This window comes from Prionailurus bengalensis, chromosome E4 (genome assembly GCF_016509475.1).
Source record: "Prionailurus bengalensis isolate Pbe53 chromosome E4, Fcat_Pben_1.1_paternal_pri, whole genome shotgun sequence".
NCBI classification, from domain to species: domain Eukaryota; kingdom Metazoa; phylum Chordata; class Mammalia; order Carnivora; family Felidae; genus Prionailurus; species Prionailurus bengalensis.
Window position 1 is genome coordinate 23,378,318 of NC_057360.1, and position 23,575 is coordinate 23,401,892.

General features: G+C 38.3%; 1 protein-coding gene and 1 long non-coding RNA gene across 9 annotated transcripts in view; one reads left to right on the forward strand and one right to left on the reverse strand.

The window, feature by feature from the left end:
• The window catches only part of LOC122475801, a 28,803-nt gene extending 20,316 nt beyond the window's left edge, over positions 1-8,487 (reverse strand). The window contains exon 1 of the long non-coding RNA XR_006295310.1: positions 8,125-8,487. This is a non-coding gene — a long non-coding RNA (uncharacterized LOC122475801). The remainder of the gene's footprint in view (positions 1-8,124) is intronic.
• A 110-nt stretch (positions 8,488-8,597) lies between these two features.
• EDEM3 (ER degradation enhancing alpha-mannosidase like protein 3) overlaps positions 8,598-23,575 on the forward strand; it is a 70,914-nt gene continuing 55,936 nt past the window's right edge. For 2 of the 8 annotated variants that reach the window (XM_043568769.1, XM_043568767.1), the window contains exons 1-2: positions 8,761-9,148; positions 14,096-14,141. In XM_043568769.1, the coding sequence (XP_043424704.1) occupies positions 8,988-9,148; positions 14,096-14,141 (207 nt within the window). In that variant the 5' untranslated portion in view covers positions 8,761-8,987. Of the gene's footprint in view, positions 9,149-14,095; positions 14,142-23,575 lie in introns of all 8 variants that reach the window. The other 6 variants (XM_043568766.1, XM_043568764.1, XM_043568762.1 and 3 more) reach the window with 5 other exon arrangements.

The following is a 23,575-nucleotide window of genomic DNA, read 5'->3' on the forward strand; positions in this document are numbered from 1 at the left end:
ATAGACAAACATTAAAAAAAATAAAGAAATAAGAAAAAGAAATAGGCTCTCACTGATAGAATTTATGATTTTCAAGATGTGTGGACTGGCTAACATATTTCAGAGGTACTCCCATGCTTTTATGAACACGTTGGTAAGAAGCTGGACCAGTAGGGACAGTGTGTGGGACAGAGGACTTCCAGTTGTCTGGTGCTTCCTGAAAGGGTGACAGAACCCTGGTTCTGGAATATTGTTCATCCTCCTGCAGTGAACCTTTCATGCAAGGTTATGATTACAGTTCCTAAACGGAAAGAGACCGGCATGTCATCAAACTCATAGAACAGGTGGTATGTGTTACCTGTTGATGCTTGCTAACTAATGTTTGTTTAATAAATGTCTGTACGTACGACAGAAATTGGACTGAGATTGGTTTAATAATAAAAACTGGTTATGAGGTTGTTGGAGAATAGTTCCTTTTTATCCCAATTCCTATAATTTGGCTGCAATCACTATCTACCAATAAATAAATAAATAAATAAATAAATAAATAAATAAATAAACAAACCGGTAATTATGCATGATTAAAATATTTAATGTTTTTAGCCACTAATGTGACTCTACATTTGGATCTTCTGTCCACTTCTGTTGGCCAATTGGAATGAAAACAAAAACAAAAACAAAAACAAAAAACAAGTGTTAGAGGAACTGACTTGCATAGAATGGTAAATGGCAGATCCAGGTCTAGGACTCAAATCATGTGATTTGAAGTTCAATGCTCAGGAGTGGGTACAAAGCAAATGTGTGTATGTGTGTGTGTGCACATAGATGCCCGTGCCAGATGAGGAGGAAGAGGAAGAGGAGAGGAGGAAGAGGAGAGGAGGAAGAGGAGGAAGGAAACCGAAGTGATGTGAGGTGACATGGAGGAAAACCAAAAAAAAACATTAGGCAATACTGTAGGGTACTAAAATTAAGCACAAGCCTGCAAAGAAGGGCTGGGAAGGTTCTGAAGTTAGTATTTACTTAAGAGCTAGTTCCATAAATAATAATAATAATGATGTCTATTAATCATTAGCAGTAGACTAACAATAGTACATTTCCTTGCACAATGCAGATGTGTTTGACTCATTGCCTGGTGCCATGAAAATGTGGTCAAGAGGGTAGGGATACCTAAAACCACATCTCTCCAAGTTTTAAGTACAATCATGTGTATTGGAGATTGTAGACTGATTTTCAAATACCACAAGGAAACTGATCTGCAAAGAAACTAAGAACTGTTTTTTCTACTTTTCTCCCATGGCAAAATTTCCCTCCCCTTGGCTTATCACCTAAACTACTAAAAGCTCCGCTTGTGAAAAGAAGAAAAACTAAAAACCAAGAAACAAAAGCACAACAAAAAAAAGTACAAAATCTTTCAATACATTTGGAGAAGAACCAAATAAAGCATTATTTTCATACAACTTTATGCTGGAGAAGAAAGCCAGGAAATAGTTAATTTTAAATATTTAAGAACTGTGGGGGCCTGGGTGGCTCAGTGGGTTAAGCATCCAACTCTTGATTTCTGCTCAGATCACAATCTCACAGTTTGTGAGTTCGAGCCCCTCATTAGGCTCTATGCTATTAGTCCTTGGGATTCTCTCTCTCACCCATTCCATTGCCTCTCTCCCTCTCAGGCGCATGCACATGTACTCTCTCTTTCAAAAATAAATAAACTTTAAATATTTAAGAACTGTCAACATTTATCTCAATGGAAGGGCACACTTCTGAAGTTAACAAATGATGAGGTTTGACAAATTTGGATCACTCTCTCTGAGGATTATGGGATGGGAGGAAGAAAGCCTGAAAAGGCAGTAGTAAGTATGTGTGAGAAATAAGCCCACTGACCCCATCAAAGGAGGGACACAGAGACTCAGAGCACAGGGAACCCCGGGGCTTTAATCAACATTCTTGCAAGAGTGGGTGTCTGATGGACAGGCACACTGGGGGCAGTTACAGCAGGCAATTTATCTCCTAGCATGTGAGTCCCTCCCCTGATTCCTCATTGACTGAGTGCTACAGAGTTTACAGCCTGGCCTGGAGGTCGCCTATGCCCACATAAGGCAAAAAGTAATCTGACTGGAACAAATATACATTCCTCCGTGACACAGAGACTTCAGTTCTTTGGCACATGCTCATTGCAAAGCCCCCCCCCCCTCCAAAATAAGCCTGTGAAATGAAGAGGGGGGATGAAGAACCAGGAAGTGAAGTGTCTTAGGGTTTAGGATTCCACTGTGTGTGTGTGTTGGGGCTTGCACATATTCCCAATAGGTTATCAACCTATTGTTAAATAGACAGCACAGCTTTCATTTGGTATTTCTGAAAATGATTCATCTCACTTCTCACAGTGTGTATAAATTTTCTACATGTATATCTATATATGCAAATGGAGTTTCTAGAAGGTGACAATGTCAGATTTGGATAATGTGTAATATCAGCATCACTACAGAAATAGCTAACTTTTAATTCTTGAGTGTCCGAATACTAAGATTGCTCTACCTAATGTTTTTGACCCATTCAAATGTGCATCTTTCACTTTGATCCTCAATTTCATATATAGTTAAATTAGCATAAATCCAACTGAGTATCTTTTAAATCCTATGGAGGTTGGAGGGAAAATGCATTTTTGTAAAAACAAAGTAAAAAACAGAACGAAGTCACCCAAAAAACTGAAAAGATTTCCAAAGTCTATTCCACCTCTGTAACTTCAAATGGCTTACAGATGAGGCCACTTTTAATTTTAAGAGGGGAAGAAAAGTACATTGTGTTCGTATGTATGTTTACTCTAAAACATGGATGAGGCTCTATAGCTTGTACAAGGTCTCCATGGCAGAAACCACACATGAATTCAAAGGTCTCTCGAGGTGCATGTCTAGGAGGGCTCACATTTTTGGACAGAGAGGCTGCAGTAACAGTATGTGGTCAGCAAGCAAAGGAAGTGGACAGGATTCAGGGCTGAATCATGATCCTACGGGCTAGGGAGCCACTGCGCCTACCCCCTGACTCCTGCTCTCACCAATGGCAACTTTTCCTTTCCACTCTATAATGACCAGCTATTGTTTACTGAGCTCTTTCAAACTGTGCTAAGTATTTTACACACAGCATCTCACCTCTTGCACAACACCCCTAGGAGGAAGGTGTTACAACAAGTAAACCATTCACTCCTTTTAAGAGTGCTGGAAGGCAGGTACTATTCTTATTCTCATTTTATAAGGGAGGAAACCAAGGCACAAAGACATTCAGTAACTTGCTTAAGATAACGTGGCCAATAAGTAGCAGAGCTGGCTCAGAGCCATTTTTCTTGGCCACCATGTCAAGTCAGCACCATTCAAATGTTGTGGAACGGTGCAGACTTAAACCTCTGTGGCCAGACTAAAATATAAAGTGGGAACCGTGTTGGTGATACAAGGGGATTTAAGAGAGAGGCCACCGACAAGATGCACTTGCTTGTGAAGAGCCATGTAACTTGGCTTTGTTGCTGATTGATATGTGGAAGTAAATGGAAAATGGCTACAAAATGAAACACCCAACCACAAGCGTGAGCTTAACATTAAACATGATATAGGAATGGGGCACCTGGGTGGCTCAGTTGGTTAAGTGTCTGACTCTTGATTTTGGCTCGGGCCATGATCTCAGGGTTCGTGGGATCAAGCCCACCTGGGGTCTGCACTGACAGTGCAGATTCTCTCCCTCTCTCTCTACTCCCCCCTCAAAATAAATAGACATTAAAAAAAAAACAACATTATGTAGGAGCAAAATCTCTTGCCTAAGAGACCTGGTGCAGGTGTCACTGAGAGAAATAAGATAATTATCTGAAGCTGAAGTGATTTTTAAGATCTTGAATCATGATTGAGAGGTGATAAAAGCCCTGGGGACATCTTTAGCAGCAATGAATCATTCGTATTTCCCATTCTCTTTCTTGGAATCTGGGTAAGTCAGACAGCCAAGCCTGAAGTCAGCCCACAACATTCACTATCTTTTCATTAAGTAGTCTTTCTAGGGCCTTAAAGTCCCTGGTTGTGAATGTAGAATAAATCCCATCTTTATTTAAAGTTTGTAATATTGGGTCCTCCAGAAGTGTTCTGTAAATTCCACGCACTATCAAATAAGAGGAAAAGCAATTTGAAGAATGACAAAATCACTACTCACAAATTCCACACTAGAGTTTTCAGAGTAACTAGATCTGTAGTACTAAAGAATTCAAGTCATTTAGGGGCAACTGCCACTGTTTGGTCAGTCTCACACAGCTGCTTACAGCCTCCTGGGACTATTTCTGAGCAGTGATATTGAAGTGGAGCCCCTCCCTTGTGTTTGTGAATCCATAGGATTCTAACCAGGATTCTCCTGCCCCTCCCTAAGTCCTGATCCATCCGGGAAGAAAGTAAAGAGAACACAGGTGAGCATACATATTTACATAAGCTACAAGGTTGTGCAAACAAACTCTTAACTGCTAAAAGGGCATTTTATAAATGGCTCTTATTTCTAACCATTTGCTTTGACAGCTTTATTTTTTTAACTCAAGCACAATTAACACAGTGTTATATTAGTTTCAGGTATACATTATAATGATTCAACAATTCCACACATTACTCGGTGCTCATCAAGATAAGTGTACTGTAATCCCTTTCACCTATTTTATCCATCCTCCCAAACTGCCTGTGGCAACCACCAGGTTGTTCTCTATATTTAAGAGTCTAGTTTTTTGTTTGTCTCTTTTTTTCTCTGTTCGTTTGTTCTGTTTCTTAAAATCCACATGAATGAAATCATGTATTTGTCTCTGAGACAAATTTACTTCTTTCACTTAGCATTATACCCTTTAGATCGATCCATGTTGTTGCAACATCTTCTTTATCCATTCCTCTATGGATGGACACTTGGGCTTCCATATTTTGGCTATTGTAAATAATGCTGCAATAAACATAGGTGTGCATATATCTTGTTGAATTAGTGTTTTCATTTCCTTTGGGTAACTACCCAGTAATTGAATTACTGGATCATATGATGGTTCTATTTTTATTGAGGAACCTCCATACTGTTTTCCACCATGACTGCACCGGCTGGTGTTCCCACCAACAGCTCTTTTCTTTCCCCATTCTTGTCAATACTTGTTATTTATCCTTTAGAGTCTAGCTATTCTAACAGGTGTAAGGTGGTATCTAATTATGGTTTTGATTTGCATTTTCCTGATGATTAGTGATGTTGAACACCTCTTCATGTACTTGTTGGCCATCTGTACGACTTTTTCAGAAAAACGTCTATTCATGTCCTCTGCCCACTTTTAATTGGATTATGTGGTGTTGAACTGTATAATCTTTTTATATATTTTGGTTATTAACCCCTTATTGGATACATCAGTTAAAAATATCTTCTCCCATTCTGTAGGTTGTCTTTTGTTGACGGTTTCCTTCGCTGTGCAAAAGCTTTTTATTTTGGTGTGTGATGTCTTACAATTTTTAATGGGCTTTACACATCTAAAGTCTCTTCCATATTGTTTTAAAGTCCTTATCCTTAGTCTCCTTAATGTCTTACACCAGTGTTTTTCCCTCTGTATAACACACCAAGGTTTCTCTTGTTTAAATCCTATATCCTTTTTATCATGTGTTTATCATAAAATAATGTGTATAGGTTTTAAAATAATGAATGTAAATTTTTCCTAGTGTCCATAACTGCCAATTAGCTAAGAATCTTGATTATTTCCATCATGAGGTTAAAATGGATTCTCTTTTGAAATGCACTTTGTGAACATATTTTTCTTTCACTTCCATGGGCTCCACCTTACATATGATAAATTGCAATACTGTGTAGGCCATATAAGCTTTTCTACTCACAGTTTTGCAGAGATTAGTGAAAAATGGACTCAGCAACTGGCTAGAAATTGAATTTCAGTAAGGGAGGAAAAAATGATTATTATTTAGCAAGTCAACAAAAAATATGTTCTGGGTTCTCATTAGACATTTTTAAAATGTAGTGTTAGCTTGAAAACAAATAAATGAGTCAAGAGGGGAAAACAGAAAATTCTAAACATTAAAAGCCAGAACTCCTTCCTGAGAACATTTTTGTTAATGATAGTTACTAGTCAATTTTTGACTTCTTATAAAGGCTTGGAACATTAGGAAGATAAAGAAAACTGAATTACTGCCAATAATCTACTACAAATAATTGACTTGACTAAATTTCATACAACTGAAGGTCACTGACTATTTTTCTATTTTCTTTGTTCCTAGTTTTCAAATACTGGATGGTTGGTATTGACCTTTAGCTTGTCATGTTCTCTATGCCAGAGCCAAGAACAATTCACAGGTATTATTTATTTAGCTAACTGCATCCTTAAAGCTGCCAAAGAGGATCCAGGATGGAATCCATATAGGGTTGCAAGTCCATAAAAGGAATAAAATTAATATTGTACAGAAATGACCTCATGTGTTCTCACAACCTTCATAAAAGTAGATAAAAAGACTATATTAGTCCCATTTTATAAAGAAACTGAAGGAAGATGGAAACAACTATATTCAACACTTATTAAGCACTTATTATTAACACTTAATAACACTTATTACCTATAACAGCAGAAGCACAGTGCTGAATTTTGGAATATAATTAAGGTGAAGTCCATATCCTTCAAGAAGTCATAATCTAGTGGGCATGGCTGACTGTGAAAAACACAATCATAAAGACATAAAATACAATGAAAGAATAGGGGAGAGAATGACCTCTCTCTCTCTCTCTTTTTTTTTTTAAGTTTATTTATTTATTTTGAGAGAGAGAGAAAGAGCATGAATTGGAGAAGGGCAGAGAGAGAGGGGGACAGAGGATCTGAAGCAGGCTCCGCACTGCTGCTCCTCAGCAGCGAGTCTGATGTGGGGCTCAATGTCACCAACCTATGAGATCATGACCTGAGCTTAAGTCAGACACTCAAGCACCTGAGCCACCCAGGCGCCCAGAGAGAATGACTTCCACTGGCTGTAAGGCTATGAAAGGGTTTTGTAGATATGAAATCTGAGCCAACTCAATGGGAAGAGTGTTCTACAAAAATGGTGGGATAGCAGAGGATAACATGAGAATTCGTTAGTTATCACATAGAATCTGAGGGCAGGGCAGGGGTATAAGGGAGATGACATGTACAGAGGGTCTGTAGATGTCCTTAAATGCCAACTCCGGTAGCAGTGTTGTGAAAAGTAGGGTGGCAGGGAAGTAATTAGGAGACCATTGCAATGGTTCAGGAAGGAGGTAATGAGGCTTGAACTAAGAAGAAGTAGGAGTGCCAGCCAGTAGTGATAGCAGTAGACTCTATGTAATTTGGCAAGTGGGTGGGTGTGGACCATGAAGGAGGAGGAGGAGTTGAAGATGAATCTAAGGCATTAATTTGAAACAGTGAACATATTACATTTGAGCTACCTTGAGCCACAGAGAAGGGAATTTCCATCAGGAAGGTGGAAGTGTGGGTCTAGAGATCAGGACAGATATGGAAATCACAGGCATGTGATGGCTGAATACATATGAGTGGAAGAAATCACCAAAGGATAGTGTACAAAGAGAAAAAAAGACAAAAAGAAAACCTTAAAATGCAGGGAACACCAGCGTTTTAAGAAAGAGAGGAGTTTAGAGTCATTGGTGTCACATGAATGGCCGGTCTGAGAGCCAAGCATATGATGCAAAGTGATCAAAATCAACAAAAGTTTCCAGAGATACAGCTGAACGCTGCTGAGGGGATCAGCAGGCGATTTCCTGTGGTCACAGAGATCATATCCGCACCTAAACTCTGCACCTACCTACTCAATTATCACACAAGAAATACAATGTGGTTTTTCAAGAGGAACCCACTCATTTCACCAATAGTTAATGTGGGACTCAGTGATCAAAATAAATTGCAAGTTCCAATTTCCTTCATTAAATTTTCTTTCAAGCTCACTACTCTCCTTACATTGAGGTAAAAATGAACTATTATTAATCAAGCACGTGCTCTCTTTAATCCTTGTGGATGTGGTTACATGCAAGGACTCCTGAGTCACAGAGGTTTGTTGGGTGTCTAATCCAGCAGTGTAACGAGGACTTGTTACCTAACCTCTTCAGACTCGGTTTCCTCATTTGCAAAATGGGAATGGTGATACTTACTTGTGAGAGTTGAGAAGAGTGCATGAGAGAACGTGCAAGCAAAACTCAGCACGTGGCATCAAAGGTCAACTCACTTTTGCTGTTACTGTTTTGTACTTTCTCTCGGGGCAGAGGCTACCCCAACACTACTTCCGAAAGCGGGTAGCACCGAGCTGGGGACGCGTGAGCCTCATTCGGCCAGCCCTCCGGGAAGCGTCAAGCGCAGGAAGAGGGATAAACAGCTGACAGGTTCCCCAGGACTCGTTAGCCTACAGCCCCGGAGGTAGGACTGGCTGCAAGACGCCGCTGGAAGCGGGATCCTAGTCACCGCCTGTGACCCTCGGACGACCACACATCCCAGGGTGCAGCGCGCCCACCCAGGGTGGAAATTTAGCCAGGCGGAGTCTGATTGCTAGCCCGCCGGGGAAAGCAGCGCACGCTGGGACTTGTAGTCTTCGAGTCGCAAGCTTGCGGGTCGGAGGAGGGCGGAAGCCAGAGGTCCCGCCTTTTGTCCACGTCTCACTTCTCCCGGCCAATGCCCTCTCCTGTCCTCGGAGCCAGCCCCTCTCCGATCTGGTCCCCATTGGTCCTGAGCCTCAATGCCCCGGGCCCTACCCGGAAGTAACGTTAGGGGAGGCGGTTTCCTAGACTACGACACCGGAAAGCTGGGGGAGGCGCTCCGGGCTGCTAAGGGCGGAGGGTGGTGGCAGCGCTGGCGCGGGGGACCGGCTCGGCGCTTTCGGGAAGCAGTTCGGCTACGGCTACCGCTTGCGTTGCTCCGCATCCCGCCCTCGGCACGGCTCGCAGCCCCCTTGCCACCCGCGTCCGGCAATGTGTCCCACCGGCCGGGCGTAGCCGCTGCGCGTGCGCGGAACCGCAGGGCCATGAGCGAAGCCGGCGGCGGCCGGGGCTGTGGGTCCTCGGTCCCCCAGCGAGCGCCATGGAGCCTGGTAGCGGCGACGGCCGCCTTCTGCCTGGTGTCGGCCACGTCTGTGTGGACGGCGGGGGCCGCGCCCATGAGTAGGGAAGAGAGACAGAAGCTTGGGTAAGGGTGCCTGGAAGCCTGGGGTGGGTTTCTTCAGGAGGTGGACCACAGGCGAGGTGCCTGTCATTGCGACCCGGGCGTGCAGTGGCCTCTCCTGTCGCGATTGGAACGGTTGCCCCGCGAGGACCCTGGCGGGGAGGACAGGGTCCGGGAAGGTGGGGATCGTCGCCCGCAGTGCGACCTCAAGGGACCATCGGGGTGTCGCCTGGGCCGTCGGTGACATGTGCAGCCTCCTTGAGGCCATCCGTGGTGTGTCAACGCAGCTGCCATGTCAGTGTCCCGTGAAGGGGGCTACAGCTCGTGCCACTACGCGCCAGAGTCCTGTGGTTGTCTTTCGTCGGAGACGTGGTTAGATTCTCGCACAAGTGAGCTCCCAGCTGGGAAAATGTTGCTGATCTCACAGTAGTTAAGGAAATAGTCTTTACACCTGTTACGGAAAAGGGGGCGTACGTTGAAATTTGAACTTTACACATTTACCATTTCCTTGCAGTGTTTTGTTGCACTGCACTTTCTAATAGAACAGTATTTGATGGTATTACTTAGAAGCCTCAGTTAATTATACCTGTTCCCTTTGTTCAAAGTAGTCTTATCAGTCTTGAGAGTGTGATAAAATTATCAGTTATATTTACAGCATTTAATTGGGCATCACTATTCCTAATATATGCTAGGTCCCACAAATTAATAAGAAAAAGCCAAGAACCAGTAAGAAGATGGGCAAAGGGTATGAAGAGTTAATTCACACAAGAGGAAATGCAAATGATCAATAAACATGAAAAGTTACTCAACCTCTTAAATGTGACAGATGGCAGATTAAAGCAATGAGACAGCTCTTTTTTGCCATCAGATTAGTACAAAACACAGGTACTAACTAATTGAGGTGTGAGAAAAGACTTGGTGGGAGTGTAAATTTGCTGTAACTTATTGACAGTATCTCCTAAAATTTAAATTGTATCTACTCTTTGATTCATTAATCTGGTCTCAGGGAATCTATCCTACAGAAATAAAAGCACTCTTGATGTAGAGATAGGTATACAGGGATGTGCATTTTTAAAGACTGGAACTGTTTCTTGGAGCATCTGTATTATGGAGTAATATTCAGATATTATGGAGGAGGTAGAAGGCCATCCAGGATATATTCCCAAGACAAAAATGCAAGTTGTAGAATAATATGTATAGTACCATCCTATGTTCTTTTAAATGCAGAATAGAAATTGTAAAAGCTCAGAAAAACATGGAAAGATGATTACCCCTGGGTTTAGGATGGAGGTGAGATGGAACCATCAGTTTTATTTTATACACGTACTTCCTTATTGTTTAAATCATTGCAAGAGTATTAGTTTCTTAGACAACGATTAAGAAATAAGAAAATAAAAGATGCTTGATGGAAAAAAAAAAGTATCAGCTACCAAAACAAACATATCAGGAAATTCTCTTTAAAAAAAATTTTTTTTTCAAAGTTTGTTTTTGAGAGAGAGAGAGAGAGAGAGACAGACAGACAGACAGACAGAGTGCGAGTGGGGGAGGGGCAGAGAGAGAGGGAGACACAGAATCTGAAGCAGGCTCCAGCCTCCATGCTGTCAGTACAGAGCCCGATATGGGCCCGGAACCCACAAACTGTGAAATCATGACCTGAGCCGAAGTTGGATGCCCAACCGCCTGAGCCACCCAGGCGCCCCAGTAAACCCTTAATAAGTATCTTACATTTTCTCTCTTTATGAATTTAATGTATCCTCGATAACTGTTTTAATGAATGCCCTGCTCTGTGCCAGGTTCTTTACATCTCTGTAATCCTCCCTGTTTCTTAATGAGGTGAATGTGATTCCCATGGTGCAGATGAGGAAATTGAGACTCAAGGTCAACTTGTTCAAAATCAGAGTTAGTAAATGGTGGAACCAGTATTCAGACCCAGATCTGTGTGACTTCAGAGACGTTCTGTCCACTGTGTTGCACTTCATAAGATTTGGAAAGAGAAGCTTAAGTCTGTTAAGGATAGAACGTATCTTATTTGATCACCACTCCCTTTTCTCTTTTTTTGTTAAAAATTTTTATTTGAAGAAGAGTCATTAGTTAAGTCATTTGTTGACCAAAATTAATTTTTAACTGGAAGAATCCAACCAAAGTGGCTTGGAATTTCAGCTCCAGTTTTGAAAGTACGAATCTTGAGCTATAAACCGCAAATACATAATTGCTTGATTGCTTTCCCCTCTGGGAATTTTCGGGAACCTGAACTCTGATTCATTAGGTTTACCTGTATGATTTTTTTTTTTTAAAGCCCAAATAATGATTTATGATAAAAAGCATAAAATGCCCCACCCTTTTTCCTATCCTACCAAGCCAAACTGATGATACAGACTGGAATTATCACTAATAGTAAAGAGTTGCTCAATTGCTTACAGTTCATGGAATTTTTACTTGGTCATATGTAGTCTTATCCTTCCTGGAATACATTGTTTTTTGTTTTTGTGATTTAAATATTACAGCAGTTGTTAATGTTCTCTTTTCATTAAAAAGAAAAAGTATAAATGCAGTTTCTATAGCACCTTGGCAGGCAGTGTAATTTAGATAAAGCTGACTTACAAAAATTATTTTAAAGCGAAGAAAAAGACATAATGTTTGAACTATGGATCTGATTTCCAACATATTTTTATTCACTTGTTGAATAGATATAATCTTAGAGACATTTTTTTTCTGTTGAGTATAGTTATCTACCATTCTGTATTTAAATATGACTTTGTAGACTTACGTGTTTAAGTAGGAGAGAGAGAGCACTGAACTGGATATTAAGTATCTCCACTTTGAAGTATGTGTTGTGAAATCTGATGATCATGTACTGCATAAATGTAAGGGTTGGAAAATAACACGTTCTCATATGCAGTCGTGATTTATTCATAATCATGAAAATCAAGGGCTTACGAAGTTTGGGTTACCGAGTTACAGTTTATGTTATCTATAATGCGTGTGTCTGGGCAGTGCCATTGCCAGTTAAAGGAATTTGTACCTCTTGACAATAATCTTGTATTGATTCCATTTCGGTGAAAGGAAGAAGGATTTCCTTATTCCATTTGTTGATATCAGTGCTTGAAAAGAAAATCTTAACATTGTTTTTGGTTGTTTATTAGCTAATTTGAGAGATCTTTATCATTTGTAATATAATAAAGAAATGTATGGAAGAATTCTTTAAGATACTCCATAGTTTTCTGAGATAACTTGGTCCATATTCTGTCATACATATAAACACATACAGAATTAATGTTTTAGCAAAGTGATAAGATCTTGTTTTAAATGCTTGTTTTAAAATGATTATTCATAAAAAGTTTGCCAGGCCTTATTCAGTTTATAAGTTTTGAGTGTGCTTGATTTTGCTGGTCATTATAGCCAGGATCCGGAAATTAGTTCTTTTCTGCCTGCTAGCTTTATTATTACCAGTGTTTCATTATCCATGGTTACAGTTTTTAAAATGAGAATTTCAACATAACAGGAAGTAAAATAAAATTATACCCAGCCATTTTCTCTAACACTTTCTTCAGTTCTTGCTATTAGTGATTGGAACTTTGGGAATAATAGCATTAATAAAAGATTACCGAATTATTTTTCCTTTGCTAATTATTTAGATATTTGGCTTTGTCAAACCATAACATTAAATGTAGAACAAGGCCAGCTGGGTGGCTCAGTTGGCTAAGCGTCTGACTTTTGATTTCAGCTCGGGTCATGATTTCACAGTCCTGAGGGACCGTGAGATCGAGCCCTGAATCAGGCTCTATGCTAGGCTGGGCCTGTAGCCTGCTGAAGATTCTCTCTCCCACTCTTTTTGTCCATCACTTGTTTGTGTGTGCGCTTTGTGTGCTTTCCTGCTCTCTCTCAAACAAACAAACAAACATAAAACATTTGTAGTTTTTTGTATAGTTCTTAAGACCCCAAACTTGAGAGTGTTTAATTGAAAGACTAGTTAGTTGGTCCAGACAGTACAGATTTTGACTTAGTAAATCTGATGTGGGGATCAGATATCTCCATTTTAAACAGTCATCTTGGGGATTTTAAGACACAGAGATAGCCAAAACACACAAATTTCTTTTTGAGGATTATTTTTCTCATTTTATTTATTTTTTGAGAGAGAGAGAGAGAGAGAGAGAGAGAGACAGAACAAGCAGGGGAGGGGCAGAAGGAGACAGAGGATCAGAAGCAGGCTCTGTGCTATCCAGCTGTCAGTGCACAGCCCAATATGGGGCTCAAATTCACGAACCTTGAGACCATGACCTGAGCTGAAGTAGGATGCTTAACTGACTGAGCCACCCATGCGCCCCTATTTTTCTCATTTTAGAGATGAATATTATTTATTTGACTTTTGACAGTTTTTTAAAGGAGCAGAGAGTACATCGTAAAATCATAAAATTGGTCTTTTGAAAGTGTGAACAAATATGTATTAATAAATATGTATTAAAGTAAGCATTAGTGATTTTATTTAAAAGGGAAAGTAGAAGCTGTTAGAGTACTGTTATTTCATATCCTTACACACCCACCTCTCTCTTGCTAGAGTATATATACTCTATATAAGCAATAAATTGTAACAATTCTTCTTTTGGAGGTCTCCAGCAATATTCTTCCTTTTAAGACAGATATGTTAAATAATTTTTTTAAGAGGTAATTGTTTTTCAGCATCAGACTTCCTTCTCTGTGCACGGCATCCATCATTTATCAGTTTTCTTAGGGAACATAAGGTAAATTTTACATAAATTGCTAGGAATAGTAAAAGTTTGGCCTAGCCCTGTGTGTTTCATGAAAGCTTGTCTATTCACACTGATTATTTCTTGACTCTGTTTATGTCTTTTTCTAACTATTTTTTTCTTTTGTTTTTTAATTGGTGCACATGTATGAAGGAGCTGTAGCTTTTTGAAAAACAATAAATAGAATGTTCTTAACTTTTTTCTATTTCTGCTCTTTTAAAATTAGGAATCAAGTACTGGAAATGTTTGATCATGCTTACGGTAACTATATGGTAAGTAAAAGGCTTATCTTGACATAATTTATGTGAGCAGATGGTTGTATCAGCACAGTCACCTGGGAATTTTGAAACCTGAATTAATAGCATATTATTTTAAAGGAAGTTTTTAAAAAACAGTGCAAGCAGAGGCTAATAGAGTATCCCTGATAATTGGTTCTTAGAGGACCAGTTTATTAAATAGGTAAAAATTGAATTAGATTATGAAACTTTGTACTTAGGTTGTTTCCTTTGGTACTATCAACAGTGTTTACTGAGTGGTTTATATAGCTAGATACTGTGGATGTACATGAATAAGATGTTCTCTCTGGCCTTCAGGGAAATTATTCTCTTAATTAAAAAAAAAAAAAACTGCAACATTACTTTATTACTCTGAAGAAAACCGTTGCTTAAAAGAGACAGAATATGACCTAGTTTCTGTCCAAATTTGTCTTCATAGTGGTCTTTGAATATATTTTGCTTTTCAGATACACTGATTTGTACTGTTGTAAATGTCTTAGTGTTCACTGGGGTTGAAATAGTTTCAGTTTTGCACGATGAAAAAGTTATGGAAATCTGTTGCTCAACAGTGAATATACTTAATGGTACTGAACTTAAAAATGGTAAATTTCGTGTTACATGTTTTTTTTTTATTTTTACCACAATTAAAAATTTAAGGGGTGCCTGGGTGGCTCAGTTGGTTAAGTGTCCAACTTCGGCTCAGGTCATGATCTTGCAGTTTGTGAGTTTGAGCCCTGCGTCAGGCTCTGTGCTGACAGCTTGCTCACAGCCTGGAGCCTGCTCTGGATTCTGTCTCCCTTTCTCTCTGCCCCTGCCCCACTCACACTCTGTCTCTCTCAAAAATAAATAAATATTTTTTAAAAATGAAAAAAAGAAAAAAATTAATACCCAGGTGCTTGGGTGGCTCAATCAGTTTAGCATCTGACTTTTGATTTCAGCTCGGGTCGTGACCCCAGGGTTGTGGGATCGAGCCCTACATCAGGCTCTGTACAGAGCATGAAGCCTGCTTAAGATTCTGCCCCTCTCTCCTGCTCATGCTCTCTCTTTCTTAAAAAAAAAAAAAAAATGAATCCCCACACAGCACAGGGGAGCCATTTGGGGGACAGTAGGGCTGAGGGGGTTGTAACTGCCCCCCTACTTCTCCGTGCCTCTTTCCCCTTAATACAATGATCTTAGACTCCAGGGAAAAAGTGTTTAATTTCTAAAAAGATGAACTAGCAGGGAAAATTTGAGAGTTGAAAGAAAATTTTCTGGGTAAATGTGTGTCATTTTGAAAAGAGTAATCAAATTATTCTGAGAATACTTATGACTTTGTTTTTACGTTTTAAAATATGCTAGCAGATTTTCTTTTAACATGAAGGCCTATGAAATATAGTTGGGAAAAGTTTGGCAAAGAACTCATTTTGATTCTGCTTTAAGTATTTTACAACTGATTCTGGAATCCATTTTTACATTATATATTACCCAAATATCTTCATATATTAACATCTTTATAAACATCTAAGTACATACATTATGCATTTTTGTATTGTTTCAGCATGTTTTATATTTGATACTTCCTGTTCCTTTCTATAGTGCACATTTTAAAATGTTTTTTTTTAAAAAAAAATTTTTTTTTAATGTTTATCTTTGAGACAGAGGGAGACAGAGCACAAGTGGGGGAGGGCAGAGAGAGAGAGGGAGACACAGAATCTGAAACAGGCTCCAGGCTCTGAGCTGTCAGCACAGAGCCCAATGCGGGGCTTGAACCCACGAACCGTGAGATCATGACCTGAGCCGAAGTCGACGCTTAACCAACTGAGCCACCCAGGCACCCCACATTTTAAAAGGTTTTTAGAAAATAATGGTAATGAAGTTTCGGGTATTTTTGCAATATTGAAAACACAGTTTTAAATTCATATCTAAAGCTCTTGGCCATTTCCTTAATATTTCTTTCAAAATTATTTCTCTCTGGTTAATTCTATTTGAGCCAAGCATAATTTAAAAAAGCTAAGCTAATAGTTTTGAGGTGGTCAAACGGACCCATGCTACACCCTCAAACCTTAGTCATCTCATAAATGCATACTTTTGGTTCCAAAGTTGAATAGCTGGATCAATTCAGTACATTTCTTTTTTAGAGTTTGTTTGTTTGTTTATTTTATTTTTGAGAGAGGGAGAGAGAGAGAGCAGAGTGTGAGTGGGGGAGGGCAGAGAGAGAGGGAGACACAGAATCCGAAGCAGGCTCCAGGCTCTAAACTGTCAGCACAGAGCCCAACGCAGGGTTCAAACTCATGAACCGTGAGATCATAACCTGAGCTGAAGTCTGACTGAGCCATCCAGGTGCCCCAGTTTAGTACATTTCACCGTGAAGAGGATCCTGTCTTTGTAAATCACAGTATCTTTAATGTCTCTTATTAGGTAAATGGCAGAAAGTTTTATCAATACATTTTTTCCTATTATAGAATGCACTGTAGTAAGTGGGTTTATAACAAAGCAGACACTGAGAACAGCTCTCAGAGGACTTCCTGGTGTAGTTCCTATTTATTGGATCCTAACTGGGAAACTTTAGTATACCTGCCTACTTATAAGATCTAAAGGAGAGGGATTTCAACCCCAAAGATTGGGAACTCCTGGAATTAACACTGTCTTCCATTTTTCTGGTGGATCCACACCCATCTGCAATCCACCGCAATAGATATTTTTATCATTTATTTATTTATTTCTCCGTTTATTTATTTCAAGAGAGACAGAGAGAGTGAGCGGGAGAGGGACAGAGAGAGAGGGAGAGAGAGATCTGAGGCATGGATCCAAGCCTGATGCGGGACTTGAACTCACGAACCATGAGATCATGACCTGAGCCAAAACCAAGAGTCGGACACTTAACAGACTGAGCCGTCCAGGTGCCCCTGCAATAGATATTTTTAAACGTTCAACTCTTTTACAACATGAGTGACTTTTGTAATGTACTTATGCTCAGTTTATGTGAAATTTGTAACATAAGATTTGGTCTAGAATTCTCACTTCCCCTTTTCAAGTTCTGAGCTAACCTGAAACAGTTCTAAAATATTAAATAGAGACCAGGTGCTCTATATTTGTTATTTGAAGTCAGTTGAAAATTTTTTCCAGTTACTGTACTCAAACAGTGTTAGCTTGCTGTAGAGCAAAAGTATATAGATTTTGGAATTAGATGGATTTGAGTTCTAATTCTTTCCTGGCTAGTTAACAGCTGGGACCCTAAACAGATCATTTAACCCTCTGAGCAATGTCTTCCTATGTAGCCTGTAAGATGGTTGAGAACAGGGATCATTTTAATATGATTAATATTATGATTAATAATATGATTTTAATGAATTTTTAATAAATTCATCTTTTATAGGTCTTGTGCCTAAAATCATGCCTGGTACACAAATGCTTATTTAATTTTTTTAAAGAACTGAATTGTATTCTTGTCAAGATGTAATCAAATAGTGGGGTTTTTTGTATTTCATTATTATGATATATCTTTGCCTCATAAATTCAAAGAAATCATTTAACAAACTTCATTAAAGATATGAGTTTATGGTGAATTTTGGGATCTAGAAGTTTACTTCTTTTGTTGTAGTTAGTTGCCTACTATGCCGAAATATAAAATGCCTGGCACATAGTGGACTGTTAATAAGTGGTGAAATCTTTTCATTTCTCACTAGTCCTCCTTAATATTACTCTCCATTCTAGTGCACGTTTAGAGCAATTCCTTTTAACTTCCTTAGTTCGTAGGAAAACAGTATTTTCCAAAGAATACAATATAAAGAGCAAGTGAGAAGTCTGGAAATGGGACAGGACACCCTAAGGTAGCTGTGTCACCTGCCAGCTGGGTTGCAATGAAACAGTTAACTAATCTCCCTGAGCCTGTTTTCCTCATCTCTCTCCAGTGGTTATTGCCTGCCCCACACTGCCATTGTAAGGATTAAACAAGTTAATGTCATTCAAGTGCATAGAACTAGTGTCAGGCAAATAGGAAGCCCTGTATAAGAGTTTGCTGTTATTGTTACTAATACTATCATTATCCATTCTCTGCCTGAGATTGAAATTGCCCTCCTAAACTTCATCTAGATTCTAAACTCGTTCCTCAGATTGTGATTAGAACTTCTTTAAAACACACATTCTTTTCTGTTCTAGGCATGTACCCTTTGAGCTTATTTTTTTCCTTTCCTTGTTTTTGTTTTTGTTTTCGGATTCCCCAAGTTCTGCAAATGTTATTTTTCGATAACAGTGCCCCGCCAGCTTTAGGTAGGGCAATACAACTCTGCCATCTTTTGTTATGTCCAGGCATTTTCTGATTTTAAATATTTTAAAACCAAAATATTTTATCAATATTGGTTTAATATTAATATAATAACAACTATGTTTGACGTATCTCTAGTCCCAATCAGACTGCAGTTCATCCACAATAAATTGCACAGATGGCTTTCTTTTCCCCCCAAATAACATGAAATTTGATGTTTGTTTTGGCAGTTCTTGTGTGGCCTAATTTAACCTCAGACCATAGCCACTCTAGCACTTCTGTTAGTATGTTTTTAGTATTTGTGCTGAGGTTAGTTTGCAAATTAAGTTAGACAACAAAATGACATGTATTTAGGCCACCAAATGCAGAACCGTTTTGGATCTGAGCTCTTTGACGTGATATTTGTCTCCTGAGGTTTTTCCTGTTACTGTAGACAACTCAAACTGTTACAAGTTGTAAAAAAAAAAACAAAAAAAAAAAAACCTGTACTTTGGTAGAGCCCTAAACGTTACAAATAAACCTTAAAAGAGTTGGTAAGAACAGTTTCTTGTAACTCAGTGGAATCATACCTAATAACCACTTTTAAGCTTGATTTTGTGAGAGCACGGTTCAAAGAAACAGTAGATTAGTCCTTATCATTAACCAAAGGAACTGTTTTAAAGCATAACTTCCTTAAAAATTTCTAGATTTGTGTAAGTTTTCTTAGAATTACTTTTTTCCCCTAATACTACTTTATTTAAACATTTTTTATTGTGGTAAAAAGTATCATAAAATTTACCGTATTAACCATTTTTAAGTGAACATTTCTATGGCATGAAGTATATTCAGCATGTTGTGTAACCATTACTGTCTGTTTCCAGAACGTCTTCATGTTCCACATTGGAAACTCTGTACCCGATGTTTTCTTTTTGATAGTTTGCTCATCAAAAAGAGTAATTCTGTAAATAAAGTGCTTTTTGAAAAGCAGTGCTAATGGCTGGGAGGAGGTAAGTTAGGAGCTTAAATGTGCCTTTTTTGTGTGTAGAGAAGTGTGGGACTACCTTTTTGTTAACCAGTGTTCCTTGGTCTGTACTTCTAGAGCATCCTAAAACTGCCAAAATGACAAATTCTGTAGTGTTCTCTTGTGATATTTTATCATGACACTCTGATACTCTATATAGGACTTTAACTTGGTAGAACACAGGTTTTTTTTGTTTGTTTGTTTAGTTAGGTATAATTTATAGACAAAAATCTTTAAGTGCACAATTCTGAGTTTTGACAGTTGTATACATTTGTTTAATGACCACCACAGTCATGACATATGACATTTTGGTCACAAAGCTTCCTCGTGTTAACAGTGAGTTCCTTTTCCACACCTCTGACCTCCAGCAACCCCTGTGATCTGCTTTCAGCACAACAGTTTTTCCTCTTTAGGAGTTCATATAAATGGCATCGTATAGAATATAGTCTTTTGATTCAGATTTCTTTTGTTTAACATGATGCTTTTGAGATTTTATCTATGTTGTTGGATATACCGTAGTTCTATTTGTTGCTTAACCGTAGTTCCTATTTGTTGCTTAATAGTATTCAGTTGACTTGATAGAACACATTTGTTTATCCACTCACCAATTGATAAATAAGTATTAGGCTTGTTTCTGGTGTTTGGCTACTATTAAAAAGACTGCTGTGAAAATTTGCCATGCATGCAAATTTTTATAAGGACATATATTTTCATATATTTCCCAACTAGGAACGGGATTGCTAGGCTATATGAGAATACGTTTAACTTAATAAGGACTGCAGGGGTGCCTGGGTAGTTTAGTTGGTTAAGCATCCAACTGTTCTTTTCGGTTCAGGTCACGAGCTCATGGTTTGTGAGTTCGAGTCCTGCATCAGGCTCTATGCTGGCAGTGCAGGGCCTGCTTGGTATTCTCTGTCTCCCTCTCTTTCTGCCCCTCCTCCGCTTGTACTCTGGTCTCTCTTTTTCTCAAAAATAAAATGAACTTAAAAAAAAAACAAAAAAACTACAGAACTTCCCTAAAGTGTCTGTAATATTTTGTATTCCCCACCAGCAATGTATAAAAGTTTCTTCATCTTCCCCAGTGCGTTGTATTTTCAGTCCTTTTAATTTCAGCCATTCTAATGGGTATGTAGTGGTATGTTCTTGTGATTTTAATTTGACTTTTCCTGATAACGGGTGATGCTGAAAATCTTCCTGTGTGCTTAGTATATCTTTTTTTAGTGAAGCCTGTGTTCATATCTCTTGTCTATTTTAAAATCAAGTCATTTGTCCTGTTATTGCTGAGTCATAAGAGTTATATATCCTGGATATCCTTTCTCACCTATATTACATATCACAGATATTTTCTCCCTATATGTGCTTTGCCTTTTCATTTTCTTAACAATGTCTTTTGAAGGGCAAATGTTTTAAATTGTGATCAGTTTTCTTTTTTCTTTTATATGCTGCCTAAAAGATATTTGCCTAGCCCAGGATCCCAAAGATTTTCTTGTTTTCTTCTAGGTGATTTATAATTTTAACTTGTTCGTTTAGATCTATCACTCATTTTGAATTAGTGTTTATATATAGAATGAGGTGAAGGTAAATTTATATTTTTTTCTATGTGGATATCCAATTATTCCAGCACTGTTTGTTGAAAGGATATCCTTTTATCACTGAATTACTTTGATATCTATATAAAATTAGTTAACCATATGTGCATGTATTTTTTCCCATTGATCTGAATATTTTTATACTAATATCACACTGTTGTAAGTGTGATATTAAGTTGTGAAATCAGGCAATGTAAGTCTTTTGGCTTTTTGTTCTTTTTCAAAATTGTTTTGGGTATTCTAGGTTCTTTGCATTTCTGTATAGATTTTAGCATCATATTGTCAATTTCTACAAAAACGCCTGTTGAGCTATTGATTGGGATTATGTTGAATCTATGGCTCAGTTTAGGGAGTTTGACTTAACAATATTGAGTCTTCTATTCCACGAACATGGTATCCATGTCCATTTATTTTGGTCTTATTTAATGTCAACAGTCTTTTGTAGTTTTCGGTATACAGGTCTTATATATCTTTTATTAAACTTACATATATTTCATATATTGATGCTTTTGTAAATTGTAGTTTTTCAGATTTGTTTGTCCAGTTCACTGATGTTATACAGAAATACAATAACTTTTTGTCAGTTGATCTTTGTATCCTGCAACCTTGCTAAATTCACCTGTTATTTGTAGTAGTTTTTTTTGAGAAATTCCTTAGGACTTTCTACATTGTCAATCACATCATCTGCAAAGAGACTTTTCCTTCTTTCCTTCTGATCTATGTGCCTTTTATTTCTCATTATTATAACAGTGGCTAGAACTTCTAGTATTATTTTGAAAAGAAGTGGGAATGTCCTTGCTTTTCTCCTAATCTTAGGGAGAAAGCAGTTAGCTTGCACTATTAAGTATGATGTTAGCTGTTGGTTTTTTTTTTTTTTTTAACGTTTTTTTAAATTTATTTTTGGGACAGAGAGAGACAGAGCATGAATGGGGGAGGGGCAGAGAGAGAGGGAGACACAGAATTGGAAACAGGCTCCAGGCTCCGAGCCATCAGCCCAGAGCCTGACGCGGGGCTCGAACTCACGGACCGCGAGATCGCGACCTGGCTGAAGTCGGACGCTCAACCGACTGCGCCACCCAGGCGCCCCAGCTGTTGGTTTTTCATAAGATGTCCTATAATAGGTTGAGTAACTTTCTTCTCATTTCTAGTTTACTGAGAGTTTTCATCATTATGGAATATTGAATTTTGTCAAATGCTGTTTCTAAATCTATTGATATAATCTTCCTAAAAAGTCTGTTAGTAGTAGGACTTTTCAACAACATTATTATTTATCATTTATTCATTTCATGTAACATTATTTCATAAGTTATTTTATAATTGATCAAAAACCAAATCAATTGATTTATTGGAAACTTCTTTCTCATGTAATTTTGAGTACATACTTTATGCTAACATTCTGCTCTGTAGAGATTAAATCTTATGAGACAGCTGCACTTTTATTGTTACTTGTTTCTCCTCAGTGCTGAGAAACATTTCATAAAGTACACTCTGTAAGAGGACAACAAATGTTCAATGTAGGAAGTAAGTCTGATAGCTAAATGAAATCCTGATACCTGAAAAATGTTTTAATAAGTGAATGTAGTGAACAAAAGAGAATAGGAAAATTTGGGGTGAAAAAGAACAGATAAACTTATGCAGTTCAATCAGTAATTAGCATATGCTGTCAGTATGTGGGAGGTGGTATATTAAATATCAGTTCATTTTTGGGGGGAGGAATACCTTATCTGCCTCAAGGAGGGAGGTATTTAAGAAGAAGGATATGGAATACGACATTTTAAAAATGTGTATAGCTTTGGAAATTAAATAGGTTTGATATTTTTAATAACTCACTTTTATAAATAATGCCTTTGATGTTTTTAGGAAAATAAAGTCTCTTCCCTTTGTTTTCAGAATTGGTTTTACTAAAGTCAGTGTTTGATGCTGCTTTGACTTGAGTATTTTAGAGCAGGGTTCTGACACCTCAGTGCTCTGGTAAATTTAAAATCTGATATGGAGAGCCTACTCTGTTTTGTTTTATGTATTTGCTCTTGCTTTTAGCTAGGCACATGTTCTACTTAATTTGTGTAGGACTCTTTTCTCACCTGAGTTTTATTTCTGAGTGATAATCGTTAAGTGTGTTTCGTGGTTCTGTGTCATAGCAGTATGAAGTAGTTATCCCTTGTTCTGGCAACATATTGTGAAGAGAAAGTATTCCTGTACCTCAAATAGACAGGATGTTTGAAGTGTAATCATGGCTGCTTATTTGCCACATATGCACTGCTCTGGATTGATGCAAACCAACTGTAGTTCACTTTGTGGTCAACCCAAAGAAAAGGCTGTGGTTTTGTTTTTATCCTTAATCTTGAAATAGGGGGGTGTGAAGTATTTTTACATCTGGTTCAAAGCTCCCTAATTTGATTATTCTGCTTATAATTGCTATTAATGTTTTTCTTATCTAGATAAGCCTGGGGTTTGAGTTTCATATTTAATTTCAGATAGAGATGTTTGCGCATGTATGTGTTTTTGTGAAACCCTAAAAATAGTAGTATGAAGGCTTCTAAGTGGTGGTTTACGGTAGTAAGGAACTCTTTACAATTAACATTTGAATGATCTCTTACAA